Source organism: Xenopus laevis, chromosome 3S (genome assembly GCF_017654675.1).
Source record: "Xenopus laevis strain J_2021 chromosome 3S, Xenopus_laevis_v10.1, whole genome shotgun sequence".
Taxonomy (NCBI): Eukaryota; Metazoa; Chordata; class Amphibia; order Anura; family Pipidae; genus Xenopus; species Xenopus laevis.
The window spans coordinates 97489154-97512752 of record NC_054376.1 but is presented as its reverse complement, the minus strand read 5'-3'; the positions used below and the strand labels follow the sequence as shown (position 1 = coordinate 97512752).

The 23599-nt window shown below is 40.1% G+C and overlaps 1 protein-coding gene across 3 annotated transcripts; it reads left to right on the top strand.

The window, feature by feature from the left end:
- The first annotated feature begins 4229 nt into the window (after positions 1-4229).
- Positions 4230-23043, top strand: tdg.S (thymine DNA glycosylase S homeolog). 3 transcript variants are annotated; one of them, XM_018254197.2, is made up of 10 exons: positions 4230-4335; positions 7195-7454; positions 7739-7965; positions 8044-8113; positions 10204-10339; positions 10426-10508; positions 10606-10700; positions 18410-18581; positions 20169-20300; positions 21402-23043. In XM_018254197.2, exons 2-10 carry the CDS (start codon positions 7247-7249, stop codon positions 21524-21526), a joined length of 1248 nt encoding a protein of 415 aa, XP_018109686.1. In that variant the 5' UTR covers positions 4230-4335; positions 7195-7246; the 3' UTR covers positions 21527-23043.
- Positions 23044-23599: the final 556 nt, after the last annotated feature.

Below are 23599 nucleotides of genomic sequence, written 5' to 3'. Positions count from 1 at the left end.
TAATATTGTTTGCCTAATAAAAGAAAACATAATTCTAAATAACTCTCCAATTTACGTTTATTAAAAATGTTCAGTATGTTTAACATAGTAACATAGTAAGCTAAGTTGAAAAAAGACACATGTCCATCAAGTTTAAAGTCTTTATATAACCTGCCTAACTGCTAGTTGATCCAGAGGAAGGCATTTGAAGCCTTTCTAATTTGCCACAGAGGGGGGGAAAAAATCCTTCCTGACTCAAAGATGGCAATCGGACTAGTCCCTGGATCAACTATACTATCTTCCACAACACTGTATTCCCTCCCTTGCTAAAAAGCCATCCAACCCTTTTTAAAGCTATCTAATGTATCAGCCTGTACGACTGATTCAGGGAGAGAATTCCTAGGAGAGAATTAGCCGGAACCAGGCCCGGATTTGTGGTAAGGCCACAAAGGCCCGAGCTTAGGGCCGCATTGGAAACGCAGAGTTCCCCTGCGCTATGGCAAATACCCTCGCAGGAGGTGCAGGCGCCAGGACCGTGAGGCCTTGGGGTGCCGCAGACAGAAACCCAGGCCTGGCCAGAACCTTCTTTTTTCTAATCGGAATGACCTTGTTTCAGCTGGAAAGCAATAATGTCCTGTTTGAGCGCTGGAGACCAAAACTGTACAACATATTCTTAATATAGGTCCTTTTCAGTTATGGATTTGCCAAGTGCAGTCCCATGAAGGGTATAAGTGGTTTGGATTCCAGGTGCATGACTTTACATTTATCAACATTGGCAGTTTGCCAAGATCCTGCTGCAAGAATACCACATCCTGGATGGAATTAATTGGGCTGGATAGTTTTGTGTCATCTGCAAACACTGATACATTACTTATAAGACCCTCCCCTAAATCATTAAAGGGCATGTAAAGGCAAAAAAATAAAATCCCATTTTTACTTTCTTTAATGAAAAAGAAACCTATCTCCAATATACTTTAATTAAAAAATGTGTACTGTTTTTATAAGAAACCTGACTGTATGCAGTGAAATTCTCCCTTCATTTACTGCTGTGGATAGGAATTGTCAGATGGTCCCTAAAGGTGGCCATAGACGTAACAATTATGATCTTTCTTGGAAAAGATCACGCACACGTGTAGAGCTGAATCGTCAGATATACAGGTAGATATACGGGAAGAAACAATAGAATTCTACCTGTTTCTGACGATTCAGCACTAACAATGGGCGATGTTTGGGTCCCTTCGAAGGCACCCGATCAAAATTTTCCGTCCAGCCCGATCGACGAGCCGACCAATATCCAAGTCTTCTGCCGATATCGGTCGGCTCTTTTTCCACCATACACGCAACGAATATCGGACGAAAATTAATTTCATACGATATTATCTGTGCGTCTATGGCCACCTTAACTGCTGAGCAGGGAAACAATCATACTTGTGAACAGCAGGGGGAGCCCCCGTCTTACTTCCCAGCCATGCAGAACTCAAGCATCTTTGTTTATGATGATCCCTTAGCAGCCCAGACCACACTGAGCATGTGCACAGCCTTAAAGATGTTTAACAAAGTTACAAGATGGTGACCCCCTGTAGCCAACTTTGAAAGCATAAATTATTTGTTTGATTAGGCTTGTGGTGCAGTAAGTTCATGTTTATATTTAGTATACAAAATACAGCATTTCTAGCCTTATTCTATTTTAGACTTTACATGCCCTTTAATGAACAAGCATAAAAGTGGACCCAATACTGAGCCCTGAGGGACCCCACTAAGAATGTACCAAGGAAGTTGCATATATATATATATATAAGGGAGAACAATGTGTTTGGATGACAAGTGAAGCTCACAACAATGTTAAATTCTACACAACGTACATGTGTTACCATGGAGCAAAAAAAAGCCTGCAGTTATAGTTTCTGCATAGCATGAACCATATGGTGCCACTTTTATCATCAAAGTCTTTTTCCTCCTCGCAGAGTAGGTGGAGTGTATGTAGTTACTTTTAGAACCACTTTGTTGGGTCAGCTAGTAAACTGCTGATCTGTATTCATTGGCAGCTGTTCTCTGTGCATGCAAGTTCTGGTCATCTGCTATTCCTATTCTAGAAAAGTATTCCCCCAAACTTTTTTAATTGCATACTGAAAGAAAGTGCAAATTAATAAAGATTTATTTAAGTTTTAAATTGAAATTATATTTTCAAATAACTTTTAATAAATATATATTGAAAGCTTTTCAGAGTTACATCTTTTATTATGCAAAAAATGTTTGAGTGGTTGTCCCCATGCATTTCTTTTTAAAGTAAGAACTGAAGATCAATTGCTTGCCATATTTTGCCAGATTGCTGTTTTTGGCAACAGTGAACCCGACAATACACATAAAGATCAGCTTGTTTGGTGGATCACTGTGCCCCCAGGCCAACAACTGGACATTTGCAGGCATGTTGGGAAAGGAGAGGACAATACCAATGTGGCAACGCAGTCCTTGCTGATGGGGTTTTCAAACTTGCTCCATAGATATACAGTATGGCCAATTTTCAGCTAGATCTGTGTAGAGGAGACAGATGGGCAGGGCCCATCTTGACTCTGTGGCCTATCTTTAGACAGACCACATGACCACAGTGGGGCCAGTAAAGAATTAGATCTTCCTCACACCTTCCCCCATGCACCTTCTGATCAAATTGCTCCCAGGCAGAGGATATTCAGGGCATAATAATTGTACATGGAGGTAAATTTTCACCCTTTTGGGAACAAAATACTGGCCTTCCTATGTTTTTTATCTTTTTGCATCAAGCATCATCTCTACCAGCCAGGCCTATAAAATACAGGCCAGACAGCAGCCCTTAATGGAGAATGACCCAATACTGTTTCTTTTGCAGGGACCTGAGACAGTATTATGTCATTGCCTGGACTGTCAATCTGGAAATTCTGGAAATGCTAGAGGGGTTTGCCTTAAAATGTCAATCTATGTTGGATGGGATTGCCACCTTTTCTGGAAAAAAAATACCCGGCCTTCCTATATATTTATATTTTTTCCCTATTAAAGGAGAAGCAAACCCTAACGTAAAAAAAACCTACCTATCCCCCTACCCTACATAGACCCCCTCCCTCCAGCCTAGCTACTACCGCGGGCAAATGCCCCTAACTCTTTACTAACCCCTCCGTGCAGATTCTGTCCAGCCAGCGGAGTTCATGGCAGTGATCTTCTTCTCTTCGGTAATCTTCGGAATGAGACCATTTTATTGGCGCATGTGCAGTTGGAGCAAATTTCTGTTTTGCGACAACTGCGCATGCACTGAAACGCATGAAAATTGCTGAAGCGTCGGTCTCATTTCAAAGATTACCTAAGCTGCTGAAGATGGCGTCCATGAACTCCGCATAGTCCCGCCCCCTTTGACATCACACCTGTCCTTTTTTGTTCCTGCCCCCCACCAGCCGGTAAAATATTTAGCAAAAGGTGAACTCCGCTGGACAGAATCTGCACTGAGGGGTAAGTACAGTGTTGAACTGGACTGGCGGGACACCGGGAAAAAAATGTCGCGACCCCTCTTTGTCGGGGGTCACGGTAAAATCAAAATTTAGCGCGTGCACACTAGCGTGGCGCCGCACGCATGCACACTAACAGGGCACTGTGCGTAGGGTTGCCACCTTTTGCTAAATATTTTACCGGCTGGTGGGGGGCGGGAACAAAAAGGGACAGGTGTGATGTCAAAGGGGGCGGGACTATGATGTAAAAGGGGCGGGACACGGCGCAGAGATTTCCGAACAGAGGACAAAAGAAAAGTTTACAGGGTATTGGGGGCTGGCCAAAGGGTCTTTTTAAGGGTATTACAAATTTTCCGGCAGCTACATTGCCGGTAAATTTGTAATACCGGCCCCGGCCTTGCCAGGTGTTTTACCGGCTGGGGGGCAACTCTAACTGTGCGTATGCACAGACGCGGCGTGCCTGAGTGGCGGGGGGGGGTGGAGGGGTCCCTGGGCCAGTAGTCCCGGTGAGCCCCAAGCCCCCCAGTCCGACCCTGGGTAAGTAAAGCGTTAGGGGCATTTGCCCGGGGTAGCAGCTAGGTTGGGGGGATGAGAGAAGGGGGTCTATGTAAGGTAGGGTTTTTGGTTTAGTTCTCCTTTAATAACATTGGGATCAACCATCATTTTTACCAGCCAGGCCGGTAAAATACAGGCCAGGTGGCAATTTTCCTTAATAAAATTGACATTATGTACAGTACGTCCCTTAGGTATGAGAGACACTCCCATTTTGAATTAGCAGTAGTTAGTCACACTTTACGTCCTGACAGAAAGGCAGACAGACAGGCTGAGAGGCGGTTGCCTGCTGTTCCCTTAGGTGTCCTGCCTGTCACAAGCCCTCCTTCAGCAGGTACGTGTGTTTAATTGTAGGTGCTGATGGAGTCTTTATGCTTGTTTACCCTCTGTGACAAAGCAAGCTGACCATTGCTATGAGAGTCACGTCACGAGAACACTGGAGAAAGAGAGAACCATAGGGTTGTTACGTGGCAAGTAGGGCGACATGTTTTATCCCCCACGTGACGTAATGGGTACCGTAATTACTGTGTTAGCTTTATGCCTATGGTAACAACGTCGATGACAGGAATTATTTTAAAACTGTAAATTCGGTTCAGGGATTTTAATAGTTTAATAAACCAGCATACACTTTTTTAGAGGATGCTGGAAGATAACCAACTACAGACAGAGACCGCTCTAGCCCCACATATTGTCGCAGGTTGTGTGGAAAGACCCTTTCAGGGCACGTGATAGCGTGACCCCTTTTAGGGAGATGGGCACGTGATAGCGATGGCACGAGCTGGTTGGTTACGATGGGCGGTGACGTAGGGGCGCTTTGTGGCCGGCAGAAGAGAGCTCGCTAGGATTAGCAGTCTGCGCTTGCTGTTGTCTCGGTGTGGAATCTCGGAGCTGTTGCATTAATATCGAACAGCAGAATGGAGGCCCAGGACCCAAGCAGGTGAGTTAGGAGAGAGAGCTATTTTATATCTCTCGTATGTACAGAGCTGCAACCGGGCCTATTATCTCGTATAGAAGGGTGGGTTTCTGCGCATGCGCGGAGCGTAGTGCGGCCCAGGCTCTTGTGTATAAATAAAAGGAGGGAAGAGGCAGCCATTATTTACAAAATATTACAGCGCTTTGTCTGCCTCACAGATCATTTGTACAGTGACTGATCTACTCTGTGTAGATTGTAAACTCTTGCCAGCTGCTTCTTTAATCCTGTACTTCTTTTCTGTAACCATTGTTTATCATTTCTACGGCCCCTGCTTGTTTCTTTTTAATAATCATTTTTAGGGCACTGTAAAAAATGATCAGGATGAAAATGTTGTCATAGTTTGACCGCTATAAACTGATTGTTGCAGAAAAAGCTTATGTGCCATCCATAGGGCTATGGTTGAGTCCCAGTGCAGACGCCAAGCGTAGATTGTAAGCTCTGTGCAGAGAGGATCCATGTTCTCCATTAATAGAGGTTCATAAAAGCACAAATGGATAGATGGGTCACATTACAGTGTTGCCATAATGCTTTGTTTTTAGTGTGTATGTAGATATATATATATATAATATATATATGCAATTCTCCTCAATTATATTGTGACAGAAATGCTCCTATTAGCAGAAACACTGAAGCACAAAGCAGTAGCCAGGGCTCATTAAAAGTGTGATATTTTAGGGTGATGCACAGATTCATCTACCAGTAAATCTATATCCTGCAACACGACACAAAGAAAGTTGTAGCCACGTGTGTGAACGTTAGTGCAGACACCGGTAGGGATGTTTCTCATGAGACCCTTAAGGTGGCCATACACAATAAGATCCGCTCTTTTGGCAACCTTGCCAAACAAGTGGATTTTCCCCCCGTTATGCTCACCAACGGCTAGGGGTTATCTGCTTAATCCGATCTTTCAGCACTAGGGCAAAACAATCGTATTATAACGAAGGACAAGTCAGCTAGCCAATATCGTCCTCTATCGCAAGAAAAATCAAAGAAAAATCAAACCTGCCTGATCGATATCTGACAACCAGAATGGAACAGCACCACTTATCTTATGAATAATAAAAATGCCTTTAATGCAAACTTTTTAGGGCCGTTTCAGGCCACATTTGGCTTGATAAAGGGCCAAACGTGGCCTGAAACATTGCAGCATTGCCCTTAAAAGTTTACATTAATGGTATTTTTATTCTTCATAAAATAAGTGGTGCTGTAACATTCTGGCTGCCGTCTATATACCAGTGGGAAGTGGACATTGGAGAAACCTGCACTACGCAAAGATTTGAAGTGTTCTACCGACTGCTTTCTACCTGATCAATATCTGGCCAATGTTTGGCCTAGGGATGCACCGAATCCACTTTTTTGGATTCAGCCGAACCGCCGAATCCTTCGCGAAAGATTCGGCCGAATACCGAACCGAATCTGAACCCTAATTTGCATATGCAAATTAGGGGTGGGTTGGGGAAAACATGTTTTACTTCCTTGTTTTCTGACAAAAAGTCACGCAATTTCCCTACCCATCCTTAATTTGCATATGCAAATTAGGGTTCGGAATCGGTTCGGCTGGGCAGAAGGATTCGGCCGAATCCTGCTGAAAAAGGCAGAATCCTGGCCGAATCCCGAACCGAATCCTGGATTCGGTGCATCCCTAGTTTGGCCTGATATCAATCGGCGAGACCCATCAGAAGCCACCACACACTGGCAGATAGGCTGTCAAATCAGTCTGAAGGACCGATATCGGCATCTTAAATCTGCCCATGTATTATTATTATTAACATGTATTTATAGCGCGCCAACATATTGCGCATGGCCAACTTTACTTGGTGAAGAAGAAATCAGTTGCCCATATTAATTGTTGGGTAAGAGTTTACAAGGCTATGCAGGCAGTTGGGATATTCATGCTAATCCCAACCTGTAGCCTTTATTCAAGTTGTCTCAGAGACATGTCTAATGGCAAGTTCATAACTAGTTCTGTGTAGAAACTAAAGGCACTGCCACATGAACAGATGTTTGTGTCCGACACAGGTAGTTAATTAGGTTCTGGGGGAAGAAAAGGCATTCATTTTAATTGTAATAACTTGTGAAACAAGTTAGATTTAATAAATGATGTTGTTTGGCTGCTAATTTAAGACATATTTAGCTTTAGTTGTAATATCTTGCATTTAAAAGGATTCTTGTGTGTGGAAAATATACTACTAGCTTGTATTTTTGTTTTTCCTCCTTTAGCTACTACCTGCTTCAACCAGCCCAACCATACTATCCATTTTCATACCATCAAATGATGAACGTGCCTTCAAATATGGATCTTGGAAACGAGCAGCAGACTCTACATCCTCTAACTGGTGTTCCAGCCCACGAGCTGCAGGCCTTCTCTGGGATGGCTGCTAATGAACCTCAAGTTCTCCATACACTGACTGGAGTGCCAGCCCAGGAACCTGTAAATGGAGAGATGCCAATCCCAGAGATGATTCCAAATCCTGCTGAAGGTATTCTGATTTAAGTTAAATGTAAAATATTGAAACAAAAAAAAAAAAGAGCACAGCCTGTGTTAAATAGTTTGAAAAAATGTGTGGGTTTTTTTTTTTTAATATGTTTACATGATTTTTTGTCTAGTAGCTATGAAGATCCAATTACAATAAAAAACCCTTTTCCAGAAAACTCCCAAGTCCCGAGCATTGTAAATAACAAGTCCCATACCTCAATGCATTGATCAGTTATTTTGCATTAATTATCAAATAGACAAAATGCCATATTGTTGTCCTTTGTGCAGCAGAACCCACAACAGGCAAACGAAAAAGGGGCAAGGCTCCATCAGAGCCAAAGCCAAAGAAACCAGCTGCAAAGAGTGCAAAAGCTCCAAAATCAGGGAAGCAAGAGAAGATCACAGATGCTTTTAAAGTTAAAAGAAAAGTGAATCGATTTAATGGGGTCTCTGAAGCTGAACTCTTGACCAAGACTTTGCCAGACATTCTGACTTTCAACTTGGATATTGTAATTGTAAGTATGATTTTCTACAAGACCGTTTTTAAATACGTGTTTAAATACATATGTAAATGTCAATATTTTAATCTGCAGATTGGCATCAATCCAGGTCTCATGGCAGCATACAAAGGCCATCATTACCCGGGCCCAGGAAACCACTTCTGTAAGTTTTTGTGGCATTTACACTATTCTTTTATTAAACTAATGAAAACATCTATCCCTTTTGAAATAAAGGTGATTGACTCACAAATACTGTACTATTGAACTACCACCTTTTACCAATTACCTGCAGTCCTCAACTAAGAAATTCAATGGAAAATGCTTTACAATACGGGGCCTACTTATCATGCTGTGTAAAAAAGGGAGAAAAACGTTAGCAGTCATGTTGCTGAAAACGAGCAATCATCAACTAGATTACAATAGTTAAAAAAGAAAAGCAAAGATCTGATTGGTAAAGAAAAGCAAAAATATAATTGGTTGATATGAGCAATATTACCGGTAATGTTTTTCTCCACTTTTTACACAGCATGATAAATATACTCTTTCTAATAACCTCAATATTTAAAACAGAGGGTACATTATTCCCTATATATTAAAGAACATATATTGTATTGCATTGTCCCTAAAGGGGAAAACAACCCATAACTGTTTACAACAAGGGGGTACATTATTTTTTATAATACACAACTTTAAATGGGTTGTTCACCTTCCCAACACTTTTTTTTCAATAATAAATGTGTACAACCAGCTCTAATCTTTGCTCTATAACTGACTGATCAAATAATTAGCACGGAACCATATATCTCCGAGCAATGCAATAGGCTGTAAAGTTGAACTGCAGCTCACCCGAAGGAAAAGATGACCTGGGTGTAAAACCCCAGGTCTGTGGCCTTCGAATTCAATCTATGCAGTGTATGTGATGAAAATAATATCTGCTTCTATCGCACTCACCATGGACGGGAGTTTGCACGGGTGCAGTGCCCCGAACCCGTAGCTTGAGGTGAGGATATAACCAAACAAACGAGCACGCACTCCTGGATCCAGCCATAAACAAGGTTTATTCCATATTAATAAAAGTTACACGTCCTAACGCGTTTCGTATCCGTAGGCACAATTAGCAGACTGCTAATTGTGCCTATGATTACGTATGGGCGGATATGAAACGTGTACTTTATCGGCTGGCTCCAGGAGTGCATGCTCGTTTTGTTTGGTTGTATCCCCACTTTTTTTTTCAGTTCAGTTGTTTTCAGATTGTTCCCCAGAATAAAGACTTTCTTCAATTACTTTCCATTACTTATTTTTTACTGTTTTTTTCAAAATCGAAGTTTAATGTCCCTGTATCTGGTGTTTGAGTCTGGCAGCTCAGTAATTCAGGTGCAGACGCTAAACTGTTAAAATTTTGCAACATTTAGTTGATACATTTCTCAACAGCATCTCTGGAGTATTAGCAACTATTGTATCAATTCTAACAGCTGCCTGTAATGAAACTCTGATTCTGCTCAGCAGGGACAAAAAATAAGAAATGTATTAACTAAATGTATCAATTTAGAGGGTCAGCGATCCTCCCCCCTCCCAGAGCTGCTTTAAAAGGTGAAAAATGACACTTTAAACTTTAATATTAGAAAAACAGTCACACATGGAAAATAGAAAGTAATTGGAAAAAGTCTTTATTTCTGGTGAACTGAAAACAAATAGGCGTTTGAAGGTGAACAACCTTTTAAGTGATTGGGCTGAAACAATTTGGTGAAAACTCAGACTCTACTGTGGTGTACACTTGTACTTTTGTGTCATTTCTGTAGATTATACTGATCTACCGTACGTACGTTTCTGTAATCTACTGATCTACTTCCCTTAAATCAAAGGGGTAGGATTTTCCTAGGAGCTGTAAAGTGCCAATTTTGTAAGGCTTCCTACTTCAATCACTAACTTGTAAAAGCTTGCCAGTTCTTTAAAACCCTTTGCTGGCGCTGTTAAATTATCTTCAGAGACAACGTGGTTTCCTGCTATCTTAGTTGCAATAACTCTGATTGCACATGTGCATTATATAATTTCTACTGGAGTGGTGCCTAAGCAGGGCTGCTCCCTGCTCAGCTCATTGTACTATCCAAGTGCAGAGTTGGAGCTGCTACAAGGCAAAATTTAAAGATGTGGGCACTGGCTAGCAAATACAGGCCTCTGGGGTCCCCAGAATGTGTTTGTGCATTTTAAATAAACTGGAATCTTTTTTTCTTTAACTTTCATTTTCCTCCAAAGGGAAGTGTCTATTCTTGTCTGGACTGAGTGACAAACAGCTTAATCATCTAGATGACCATTCACTTCCAGAAAAATATGGTATTGGGTTTACTAATATGGTGGAGAGGACGACACCAGGGAGCAAGGACCTTTCAAGGTAAGCAGAATTGGTGGTTCAATATATTTGCTCCACACCAATAGTCTATAGGGTTTTTAATTACTTTTTTCTTGTGCCATTCTTAGCAAGGAATTTAGAGAAGGAGGGAGAATTCTTTTAGAAAAGCTGCAAAAATATAAACCTCGGATAGCCGTATTCAATGGAAAATGTGAGTCGACAAACATTATTTACCTTCCTGTTTTTCCGTAATATCGAGTTCAGTTTTATCAAGTGATCTAAAATGAACTATTTCATCTTCTTTACAGGTATTTATGAAATTTTTAGTAAAGAAATATTTGGGGTAAAGGTTAAAAAAATCGATTTTGGAATCCAGCCACACAGAATACCTGAGACTGACACTGTGAGTAGACTAAAAAATCTGAATAAAATACATGGAAAACTGTCCGTGTCACTGTTCTTGAAGCACTTTTCATATAACGTAGATCCCATTTTATCACATATGTAAATGCAGTTCTGTTCCAAAGTATAACTGATCTGGGCAGACATAAGGTACATCTGCTATCTGGAAACTTGGGAAATATTTTTCCTTCATTTCAACCACTGTGTAAAATCAAAGAAAACTCACGCTCATGTACCAACATAGGGCAAATTTGCTCCTGGACAGTGACCCACAGCAGTTTTCTGTTAGTGTTGTCCTATCAGCATCTGGTGAACTGAACTTATTGCCAATTGATTGCTAAAAGTTACTTGCTCATACGCAAATTTGCCTAGTTTTTGCAAATGATCTTGTGTGTGACATATTAATATGCCTGTGTTTAAGCAGGGATGTCAATAAATCCTGGCCTGCTGTGTTGGAAGCCCCTTAAGGGCTATGGTCTCCACATCATTGCGGGTTGCCTCCCAATCCCAGTAAAAGTTTTTAGTCGGAATCGTCTTATTTGTAGTTAACCCCATCACTTTCATCTCTGACTGGTTCTTTGCTTAAGTATGAAAAACCAGCCCTTCCATGCATATTCTTAAGCTGTTTGCCAAAATAGTTGTTGTTTTTAGTTGACTGTGGTTCTGTTTCATATAGTGATTATTTGTTGTTAGGTCTCCAGTGGGCACAGGGGCCGTCCTCATATTTACTAACTGCCTGTTACCATTACATGGTAAATCATTTCTGTAGTATCTCTTAGGGCCCACACACGGGCATTTTGAGCTGTGCTCCCCTGTGTTCCAGTTTCATGTGTTCAATCACAGGGGATCGCAGGAGTAAACGCACGCCATTACTGTCAAGGGGGTTGTACTCACACAGACGCATGTAAGCGCCGAATGCAGGTTGAAACGCAGCATGTTGCATTTTACCTGCGTTCGGCGCTTACATGTGTCTGTGTGAGTACAGACAGACAACGCCCGTGTGTAAGGGCCAGGACCGGCCCATGCTGGCCAAGCACCCTAGGCAACCCAGCCTGACAACCCCCCCCCACACACACACACACACACCACGCACGCTCGTATCCGGGTGCGACTGAGAGAGATGAGAGCTACGTAGAGGAGGGAGCCGGCTTGACTGATAGAGTAGGGAGGGAACTGAGAGCAGGGAGGGAGCCTAAGAGAACTGAGAGAAGAGAGGGGAGGGGACAGCGAGGGTCACAGGAGGGAAGGAAGACTGAGGAGTGCTGACTAGGGGTAGGCAGAGGACAATTTTAGAGGTAGCTGCCCAGTGTCCCCCTATCACAGCGCCCTTGGCAGCTGCCTCTTCTGCCTACCCCTAGTTCCGGCCCTGGTAAGGGCCCTTAGTTTGCTTAAAGAAATAGTAACATCAAATAATTAAAGTGCTTTAATTAAGCTTGTTTATATGAACTATAGTAGTGTTTCTGAAGCAAACACCTCAGTGTTACCAGTGCAGGACAACACTACAGGATATTTTCATTACTTTAACCACTTTTGTTTTTTGATGTACTCCTCTTTATGCTGGTCCTGCTTGGAATGTGACCTGCGTTATTTATTTATTTAATGGGGTAAAGACAAAAACATATAAAGCTAATCATATGTGCAAAGCAAATGGTACAAGCATTTTCTGGTCCTTTAACCCTTTGCCTGCCAAGCACGTACACCGTACGTTCTGGCAGGCAAGGGCTTTAACTGCCAAGCACGTACATTGTACGTGCTTGCAGTTTTACATGCTGTACTCTGCATCAGCGGCTTTAGCCGCCTCTGCAGAGGTTTAGCAGCATTGACAGCCCCCTGGGCAACGAGGCTGGGGGGCTGTCATGTCGGTCCTGCGACTGGATTGTCGCAGGGCCGACCTAAAAGAGGCAGACACAGCAAATCGCGTGTCTGCCTTGCTGCTCTGCTTCCTCCTGCTCACCTCGTGTTCCAGCGACGCCCACACACTTCCTGCTTGCTGTAACTCTGCAGATCTCTCTTCTCCAGCTCTTAGATCAGCCAAAAACGGTAAGTGCCCTTTATTTTACACACTTGCATACACCTACCTACCTTATACACACATACACACATATTTTAGTAGTAAAAAAAAAAAAAAAAAAAAACGTTTTTTTTAATTTTTCATTTTCCACTTATATGCACTTATATGCATTTATATACACTTATATGGACTTATATACACACTTATACACACTTATATACTGTCACACAATTCTTGGAAGTGTACACACATGTATACACATTTTATTTTTTTTACTTTTTCATTTCACCAATTTGTGTTTTTTTTACCCATAAAAACTGTTTATTTCAGCAGCGTGACTATTGGATAATCGATTTCGGCCACTAATTACGCTGTCGGTGCAGTTATTTTGTTATTTCATTGATTTGCACAATTTTTGTGGTTTTATTGCAATTTTATCCCTGGATTATTGTTCCTTATGTATCTTTAGTATAGTTTTGCTGTTTGGTGCTTTGGTATATTATTTTACTTAGATTGATCCGTCAGAATATATGCTTTCCAAAAATATATGGTTTTCTGGGGTCTTTTTACAGTTTGGGGGTCTTACGGCACATAACGCACAGTTGGGGTTCTCTTTTCAGCAGCTTAGTTGGCCAGTGTGAAAATTCATATGCACATTTTTCATTTGCGGCCGTACACACCATATACTTTGGTAAATCTATACATATTGGGCATCAAACTATTCAGTAGACCTCTGATGTCCATATTTGGGGTGATTTTTCTTTGTACGTAAAACATTGTGTGAGATAAATGTGGCATACTTCAACATTTTTAGGCGATTTTCAGAAATGTAAAAATCTCTATGTTTATAAAAGTTTTGCAGTTTGGTACTTTGCTGTAGAAAGATGTCTTTATCTTGGTTGTTTTCGTCAGAATGTGTACTTTCCAAAAACATATGGTTTTGGGGGGTCTTTGCTGTTAGGAGGGTCTTGAGGCACATAATATGAAGTCAATGGTCTATGTTTACAGAAGGCGAATCGGCAGCAGAGAAAACTCATATTCACTATTTACATTTGGGGTCCGCACATGCCAGCTGCCTTGGTATATCAATGCATATTGGGCATAAAACTGTTCAGTAGACCCTTGGCATCAGTATTTATGGTGTTTTACAATTGTATGTAAGAAGTTGGGTGAGATAAATGCGGCCAATTGCAATATTTTTAGGCGATTTTCAGAAATGTAAAAACCGTTGCTTTTATCGCCAAATTTAGGAAAGGCTTGCGACTTGGTACTTTGGAGTACAAAGACATGCATACCCAATTTGGATTCGCGGGAATGTGTAATTTCCAAAAATATATGGTTTTCTGGGGCGAACATACTTTTTTCTACCTTTGCCCCCCCCCAAAACTATGTAAATGTGTTGATTTTGCAGTACCTGAAATGACAGACCATATGGGGGTCTTCCTTTTGGGGCCCTATATGCCACGTGCTTGGGTACACCTATACATATTGGGCATCAAACTGTTCAGAGGACCCTAGGCTTTCATATTTGGGGTGATATCTCTTGATACCTAAAAGTATGTGGCTTATACGATGCTGCAGGGTAGAAATTTTGAGGTGATTTTTGGAAATGTCGCCAAAATCATCAAATTTAGGAATGGTTTGCGGCTTGGTACTTTGGAGTACAAAGACATCCATACCCAATTTAGATTCGTCGGAATGTGTACTTTCCGAAAATATATGGTTTTCTGGGTTGAAATTACTTTTTTCTGCCTTTGCCCCCCCCAAAACGATGTAAATGTGTTGATTTTGCAGTATCTGAATTGACAGACCATATGGGGGTCTTCCTTTTGGGGCCCCTATATGCCACGTGCTTGGGTACACCTATACATATTGGGCATCAAACTGTTCAGAGGACCCTAGGCTTTCATATTTGGGGTGATTTATCTTGATACCTAAAAGTATGTGGGAAATATGATGCTGCAGGTTGGAAATTTTGAGGTGATTTTTGGAAATGTCACCAAAATCCCCAAATTTAGGAATGATTTGCGGCATTGTACTTTGGAGTACAAAGACATGCATACCCAATTTAGATTCGTGGGAATGTGTACTTTCCGAAAATATATGGTTTTCTTGGGTGAACTTACTTTTTTCTACTTTTGCCCCCCCCCAAAACAAGGTAAATGTGTTGATTTTGCAGTACCTGAAATGACAGACCATATGGGGGGGGTCTTCATTTTAGGGCCCCTATATGTCACGTGTTTGGGTACACCTATACATGTTTGGCATAAAACTGTTCAGAGGACCCTAGGCTTTCATATTTGGGGTGATTTGTCTTGATACCTAAAAGTATGTGGGTAATACGATGCTGCAGGGTGGAAATTTTGAGGTGATTTTTGAAATGTCACCAAAATCACCACATTTAGGAATGGTTTGTGGCTTGGTACTTTGGAGTAGAAAGACATGCATACCCAAATTGGATTCAGGGGAATGTGTACTTTACAAAAATATATGGTTTTCTGGGGTGAACTTACTTTTTTCTACCTTTGTCCCCCCCCCCAAACAATGTAAATGTGTTGATTTTGCAGTATCTGAAATGACAGACCAAATGGGGGTCTTCCTTTTGGGGCCCCTGTCTGCCACGTGCTTGGGTACACCTATACATATTGGGCATCAAACTGTTCAGAGGACCCTAGGCTTTCATATTTGGGGTGATATCTCTTGATACCTAAAAGTATGTGGGTAATACGATGCTGCAGGGTAGAAATTTTGAGGTGATTTTTGGAAGTATCACCAAAATCTCCAAATTTAGGAATGATTTGTGGCTTGGTACTTTGCAGTACAAACACATGCATACCCAATTTAGATTCATGGGAATGTGTACTTTCCGAAAATATATGGTTATCTGGGGTGAACCCACTTTTTCCTACTTTTGACCCCCCCAAAACGATGTAAATGTGTTGATTTTGCAGTACCTGAAATGACAGACCATATGGGGGCCTTCCTTTTGGGGCCCCTGTATGCCACGTGCTTGGGTACACCTATACATATTGGGCATCAAACTGTTCAGAGGACCCTAGGCTTTCATATTTGGGGTGATATCTCTTCATACCTAAAAGTATGTGGGTAATACGATGCTGCAGGGTAGAAATTTTGAGGTGATTTTTGGAAATATCACCAAATCACCAAATTTAGGAATGGTTTGCAGCTTTGTACTTTGGCGTAGAAAGACATGCATACCCAATTTAGATTCGTGGGAATGTGTACTTTCCAAAAATATATGGTTTTCTGGGGTGAACTTGCTTTTTTCTACTTTTGACCCCCCCAAAACGATGTAAATGTGTTGATTTTGCAGTACCTGAAATGACAGACCATATGGGGGCCTTCCTTTTGGGGCCCCTGTATGCCACGTGCTTGGGTACACCTATACATATTGGGCATCAAACTGTTCAGAGGACCCTAGGCTTTCATATTTGGGGTGATATCTCTTGATACCTAAAAGTATGTGGGTAATACGATGCTGCAGGGTAGAAATTTTGAGGTGATTTTTGGAAGTATCACCAAAATCACCAAATTTAGGAATGATTTGTGGCTTGGTACTTTGGAGTACAAACACATGCATACCCAATTTAGATTCATGGGAATGTGTACTTTCCGAAAATATATGGTTATCTGGGGTGAACCCACTTTTTCCTACTTTTGACCCCCCCAAAACGATGTAAATGTGTTGATTTTGCAGTACCTGAAATGACAGACCATATGGGGGCCTTCCTTTTGGGGCCCCTGTATGCCACGTGCTTGGGTACACCTATACATATTGGGCATCAAACTGTTCAGAGGACCCTAGGCTTTCATATTTGGGGTGATATCTCTTGATACCTAAAAGTATGTGGGTAATACGATGCTGCAGGGTAGAAATTTTGAGGTGATTTTTGGAAATATCACCAAAATCACCAAATTTAGGAATGGTTTGCAGCTTTGTACTTTGGCGTAAAAAGACATGCATACCCAATTTAGATTCGTGGGAATGTGTACTTTCCAAAAATATATGGTTTGCTGGGGTGAACTTGCTTTTTTCTACTTTTGACCCCCCCAAAACGATGTAAATGTGTTGCTTTTGCTGTACCTGAAATGACAGACCATATGGGGGTCTTCCTTTTGGGGCCCCTGTATGCCACATGCTTGGGTACACCTATACATATTGGGCATCAAACTGTTCAGAGGACCCTAGGCTTTCATATTTGGGGTGATTTCTCTTGATACCTAAAAGTATGTGGGTAATACGATGCTGCAGGGTAGAAATTTTGAGGTGATTTTTGGAAATGTCGCCAAAATCACCAAATTTAGGAATCGTTTGCGGCTTGGTACTTTGTAGTACAAAGACATGCATACCCAATTTAGATTCGTGGGAATGTGTACTTTCCGAAAATATATGGTTTTCTGGGATGAACTTATTTTTTTTACTTTTACCCCACCCCAAAACGATGCAAATGTGCTGATTTTGCAGTATCTGGAATTACAGAACTGATAGCTCAAATGAGGTGTCTACAGTTTAGGGCCCCTATATGTCACGTGCTTGGGTACACCTATACATATTGGGCATCAAACTGTTCAGTGGATCCCAGGCTTTCATATTTGGGGTGTTTTACATTGATACCTAATGATGTGTGGGAGATACGATTCTGTAGATTGGAAGCTTTGAGGTCATTTTTCAAAAAATTCACCAATTTCTATAAAACATTATAACTTTAGGAAACAATTGCAACTTGGGAGTTTGGAGTACAACGATATGTTTACCCATTTTTGATTCACCAGAATCTGTTCTTTCTAATAATGGGTAGTTTTCTAGGGTAAACCTACTGTTAGTGGAATGTTTGGCCTTGAAATCAGAAGTATGCCGTTTGGGGAGCGGTGCTTTGGACATTTGCTAGTGTACTGCTTTTAGATTTTGATCTATACAAGTGAGAAATCTCCATAAAACTATATATATTTGGTATTGCCGCGTTCAGGAGACACAGACCTTTCCAAATCAGCTGTTTTCTCATACATAAAGTAAATAATGTTTCTGATATATGTGATTGTTCTTTGTGAAACATGATTTTTTTCATTTTATTGGACACTTAGAAGCCTATATTTTTTTACAGAAGTAGAATTACACCAAAATTCTTGCATATTTTGAAAGTTCAGGTTGTCCTGAAAAAAACAATATATTGTTTTCCTGGGTAAACTAAAAGACCGCCCCAGGAAGGGGCCTAAAAGTGAAAGAGTGCAAAATATCTAAAAACTGCTTGGCAGTAGATGTTCGCATCTAGGACAAAACGGCTGGCAGGGAAAGGGTTAAAGTCTCTTTTCACTCAGCTTGGTCAGATTAGATTCAGTCCCATTGGTTGATTTCAAACAAAATACTTTTTCTTAGCAATACTAACCATCTGTCATTGAGCTATAGATTTCTTTCCACTGACCTAACTAAGTCTGTAGTGTGACCAAGTGCTTATGAATATAGGATAAGGTGCTGTGAAACTAAACCATGTGTTGCTGAATGCAAGACAGTTCTCATTGAGAGTTTATGGAATGCTCATACAAAAGACACTGCATGTTTTATTAATCTGCACATGTGTTTCTAAAGGGTTTCATGAAACGTTGAAGGTTGGGAACTATCCTGCAAAAATATGGTCGTATGATAATTGTGTATTTTTCTCTTCCATCCTCTATACAATCAGATTTGCTATCTGATGCCCTCATCAAGTGCTCGATGTGCACAGTTTCCAAGAGCTCAGGACAAAGTCCATCACTACATTAAGCTAAAGGAACTCCGAAACCAGCTCAGGGGAGTAGAAACTAACAGAGAAATTCAAGAAGTGCAGTACACATTTGACCTGCAGTTGGCACAAGGTAGGATTCTGCTTACCTTAGATTAATTACGGTGATTCTTTTTTATGCTGTGGATAGTCTAGTGTTGTTGAAATCCAAAAACCAGCATATTTTGCTTCTAAAACTGCAGCTTAAGCTTTTTAAAATAGAAAAACTGGACACGGCCACATTGAAATTGAGTAAAATTATTGGGATTTTACTATTTTTTTGTAATTTCCGTTCCAATAAAGCTATTGCTCATTAAAGGACCAGTAACATCAATTGAAAAAAAAAAAAAAAAAAATTAATTGGTATAGAACGAAAAAAACAACAAAGACAAATGAAACTTTTAAATCGCTAAGTCTTTATTAAGAAATAACTTACCAAAACTCTGCTTGTGCTCCTCTTCAGAAAAGGCAATCTGGCGATCCATCATGTGGCACTCGATTTCTCCTCCCTGGCTATCTCCTATAAGGAAGGCAGGGAGGAGAAATCGAGCGCCGAACAATGGATCGCCTTTTCTGAAGGGGAGTGCAAGCGGAGTTTCAGTAAGTTATTTCTTAATAAAGACTTAGCGATTTAAAAGTTTCATTTGTCATTGTGTTCTATACCAATGAATTTTCTTTTTTTAAATTGATGTTACTGGTCCTTTAAGGTATATTTATTAAAGGTTTGCTACAGTTCGCAGAGGGTATTTTACAGTGATCTGTTTATTTGTATAGTGATATAGAAGTGTATTTGTCAAAAGGTAACATTTTCATCGACTGAATAAAAAAACCCATACAAGTAAACAGAGAGCTATGAAATCCCCTTTGGTGAACTGCAGCAAGCAATGTATCGCCCTTTGATAAATACACTCCAATTTGGTTTTCAGAAATACCCTGGGCTGGTGCAGTTTTTAGCAAACAGGAGCACTGGCCCAGGGTATCAGGTAAGTGATTTTTAAGCCTGGCACTCCCCAGTAATTTAAACTTAAGTTTTCCTTTAAAAATACTTTTATTACAAATACTGCATTGACCATATATTAAAAATGCATGCCTCTGGGGTCCATTTACTAACAATCTAATCGCAATTTTTTCCACAAATCTCAAAAAATTTGTGGTTTCTCTATTTTTAAAAAGCTCTTAAAATTCTAAATTTATTAAATGAAAAAACCATAAATACTTCTAATACCAAACTTTGCCATGTAAAAGCTGCTGAGGTGCTATAGAAGTCAGTTGGAAATGCACTGATCCTATTGGACAGTTTTTAATCAACCCAAATTTTAGAGACTTTCGGATTCTTTTTTGTTCTGTATTGTCTGAACAATTTTAATTTTTTGAAGGTTTTTGAGGTATTTGTATTGCATAGTTCTGAGGTTTTTTTTTTTAACACTTTTTATATTCAGATCTTTTAATACATTTAATGACAATCTGGATTTTACAGTTTATGAGTTTAGTCCTGGATTCAAGCCCTAAAATTTGACCTTTAATAAATATATAATAAACCTTTTTAAACATTTTATAATAACCTTTTATATAATAATTTTGTAATTGTTCTGGTGTGTTTTGGACCAAGCCTCAGAGCTAAGCTCAGTGAGAGTTTGACACAGTAACATGAAATAGATTTTTACTTTGTTTTCCTTTGCAGAGGATGCAAAGAGACAAGCTATAAAAGAGGAAAAATATGACCCCGGTTACAATTCTGCCCTTGGAGAACAATTCAATGAGCAGACAACAAGCGGAGAAAGTGGAATGTGCAACTTCTCAACAGACGCCACAGGTATTCTTCTATCTTTCTTACTTTATACATAATGTACACGGAACATTTTGAGCTCTGTTTTGGTTTTGGAGAAATGTTTTATAAAGGAGTAGTGCTTTAGGCATTCAGTCCCAACATTGCTAGACCATATCTCCCAGCATGCCTTAATGCCTAACAATATGGGAAAGTATGCTGGGATTTGGGTGGTGAGCACTACTGTGTAAAGTTTATTTTCCCTTTAAAAAGACTGTACGATAATATTTTAGCTGCACGTTTGCCTGTATAGTAATGAATGAGCAGAGGCAAACTAATGGAAATGTTCTTAAAGGAGAACTAAAAGCATAACTATTATTTTGCGTGCAGTATAAATCCTGATGCGTCTGATGGCATTTACAATAAAGGTTATAAGATCTCTTAGCTTTAAGTCACTGTTGTTGGTTGAACATAAGTTCGGACCCCCTGTTAAAGGAACAGTAACATCAAAAAAAGTGTTTTAAAGTGATAAAAATATATTGCAGTGTTGCCCTGCACTGGTAAAACTGACGTGTTTGCTTCAGAAACACTACTATTGTTTATATAAATAAGCTGCTGTGTAGCAAAGGGGGCAGCCATCAAAATGAGAAAAGGTTTAGGGTACACAGCAGATAATCTCTGTAGAACATAATGGTGTTATCCGTTATCCACTTTTTAACCTGTGCCATATTGCCTTTTTTCAATTTCCACCATTGCTACACAGCAGCTTGTTTGAAAAATAGTAGTGTTTCTGAAACAAACACACCAGTTTAACCAGTGCACGGCAACACTACATTATATTTTCATTACTTTCAAACACTTAAATTTTTTGATCTTTTATTTTAAGAGCAACTGAAAATAAAAAAGTTAAACAGGCAATACTTAAAGTCGCTCTTAAACTTTTTCCAGTTCTGCCCAGGGATATATATTGTCCGTTAAACAATGTGTCTCTGACATCTAGGCCTCACTAACAGTTTCTTATATAAACTGTTCTACAGAATAAACGAAGGAAACACTAAACGGTAAAATAGTGTTTTTATTGATAGAATGTACCATAGACCACCTCATTACTATGTCATAGTGATATGATTCTGTTTTTGTTTGCAACAGTACCGAGCAATGCAGAGTTTAATGGGCAAGCTCAGAATGGACAGTGGATTCCCCAGCCTATTGCTGAGCAGATGTCAACTTATAACCACAGTGGTGACCAACAGCAAGGAGGCAGCAACGCTTGAAACTGCTCCGAGTTCCAAGCTATGCACAAACACACTGCAGTTTTATTGCAGTCCCAAGGAACCGAACCTCAGTTATGTAACTGAAGCCTTTCTTTTAGTTTTTACATTTTACCTCTCATTTTTATTCTAGTGAAATATTTAGATGTAGCTCTTACCTGAAATTAGGTAGTTTTAATGAATTATACTACATTTTTTTTAATGAGAAAAGAAAAAAAAATTAGAATAGTGTTTTTCGGGGTTTTTTTTTTGTACATCTGTTTTGTATTTAACTTCAACTGTGCAATGCAGTTATTCCCAAACTGCATGTTTTGAACCTTTTGATAAAATGCTTGACACAAGGCGGCTGCCACTTGGAATTCAACAGGTGGAGCCTTTGTTTGGATATATATTAAGTAGGGATGCAGCGAATCCAGGATTCGGCCTTTTTCAGCAGGATTTGGCCGAATCCTTCTGCCCGGCGAACCGCATACAAAACAAGGAAGTAAAAAGGGTTTTCCCTTTCCCACCCCCAATATGCATATGCAAATGATTCATCTGAATCTTTCGCAAAGGATTCGGGGGTTCGGCCGAATCCAAAATAATGGATACGGTGCATCCCTAATATTAAGATGGGTGCTATATTGTAAGGGCATCACTTATACTGGATATTTGAACTACATGTTCTATCTGGTTCAGTAGGATGTAGTTTGCTGGGCTGAAGATAATGAGAGTTATAGGGAATGACAGTAGAGCAGCCATGATGTATAAACATACAGCAGATTCACATAGTAGTATTTGACTGGACGTCTAGTTTGTAGCCTGTCCAAGGAAACAACTGCAACTTTTAGAAGATGCTAAAAGCCACACTCCGTGGGAAGGGGCTGGGTATTAAAGATGTACAATAGTTTGTAGGAGCACAGTTTAGACATTCCTGGAGTAGCCTCTGTGTTTTGAAGAAAACTATACCCCCCAAACAATGTAGGTAGGTCTCTATAAAAAGATATTGCATAAAACAGCTCATATGTAAAACCCTGCTTCATGTAAATAAACCATTTTCATAATAAAATACTCTTTTAGTGCCATTGGGTAATCCTAAATAGAAAATTGCCATTCTAAAAAATAAGGGCCGTCCTTATTATCCTAGGATTCACGGTGCACACAAACAAACATACATGTTAGGTCACATGAGCCAATTAACAGACAGTTGTGTCTTTTGCTTCCACACTTCTTCCTGTTACAGTTGTAATATTTGTGGTCAGGTGATCTCTGAGGCAGCACACAGACCATCACGAAATGGGGGTTCAATGATGTAAGAGAGCAATATTTACTTAAATATATATTCCAGTTTGGTAAGATTCTTTAATATGCCACTTAATTTGATCGGTTCATTTTGGGGGTATAGTTTTCCCTATAGAGTGAAATGCCGCAGAATGAGTGAAATGTCCTACATACTATGTTTCTCTTATTTACTAGTCCTACAAAAGTCTTCTGTGTACTTGAAATATATATATATAAATATATAGCAGAATAATTTAAAACATCTGATTATTAGTTTTTTTTACTGTTATTTTAATCATTCAGTGCGGGTTCCTATTTATTGTCTTAAACTTGCAGGCTGCTGCAGGGTATGAACTTCAGAATTGAGTTTCAAAGGATGAACACCGAGAAGCAAATGTTATTGCTGTTTCTGCACAGTCTGAAATAGTACCAAGCTGGGAAGGCTCTGTTATTTCATAGTGACCATGTCTCTTATTTCATATTGTCCCCACCAGGCACATTGATTTAACATGAAATCTATTTTATTAAAGTAAACTTTAGCCTAAATTTTGCAGGTCTTTATAAAAAATATTAGGCCTTTGCCAGGATTTGGCCTTTTTCAGCAGGATTCGAATTCGGCTGAATCCTTCTGCCCAACCAAACCGAATCTGGATCCTAATTTGCAAATTAGGGGCGGGGGGAAATCACTTGACTTTTTGTCACAGAACAAGGTAGTGAAAAATGTTTTCCCATTCCCACCCCTAATTTGCATATGCAAATTAGGGCTTGCTATTCAGCCAAATCTTTTGCAAAGGATTCGGGGGCGTTGGCCAAATC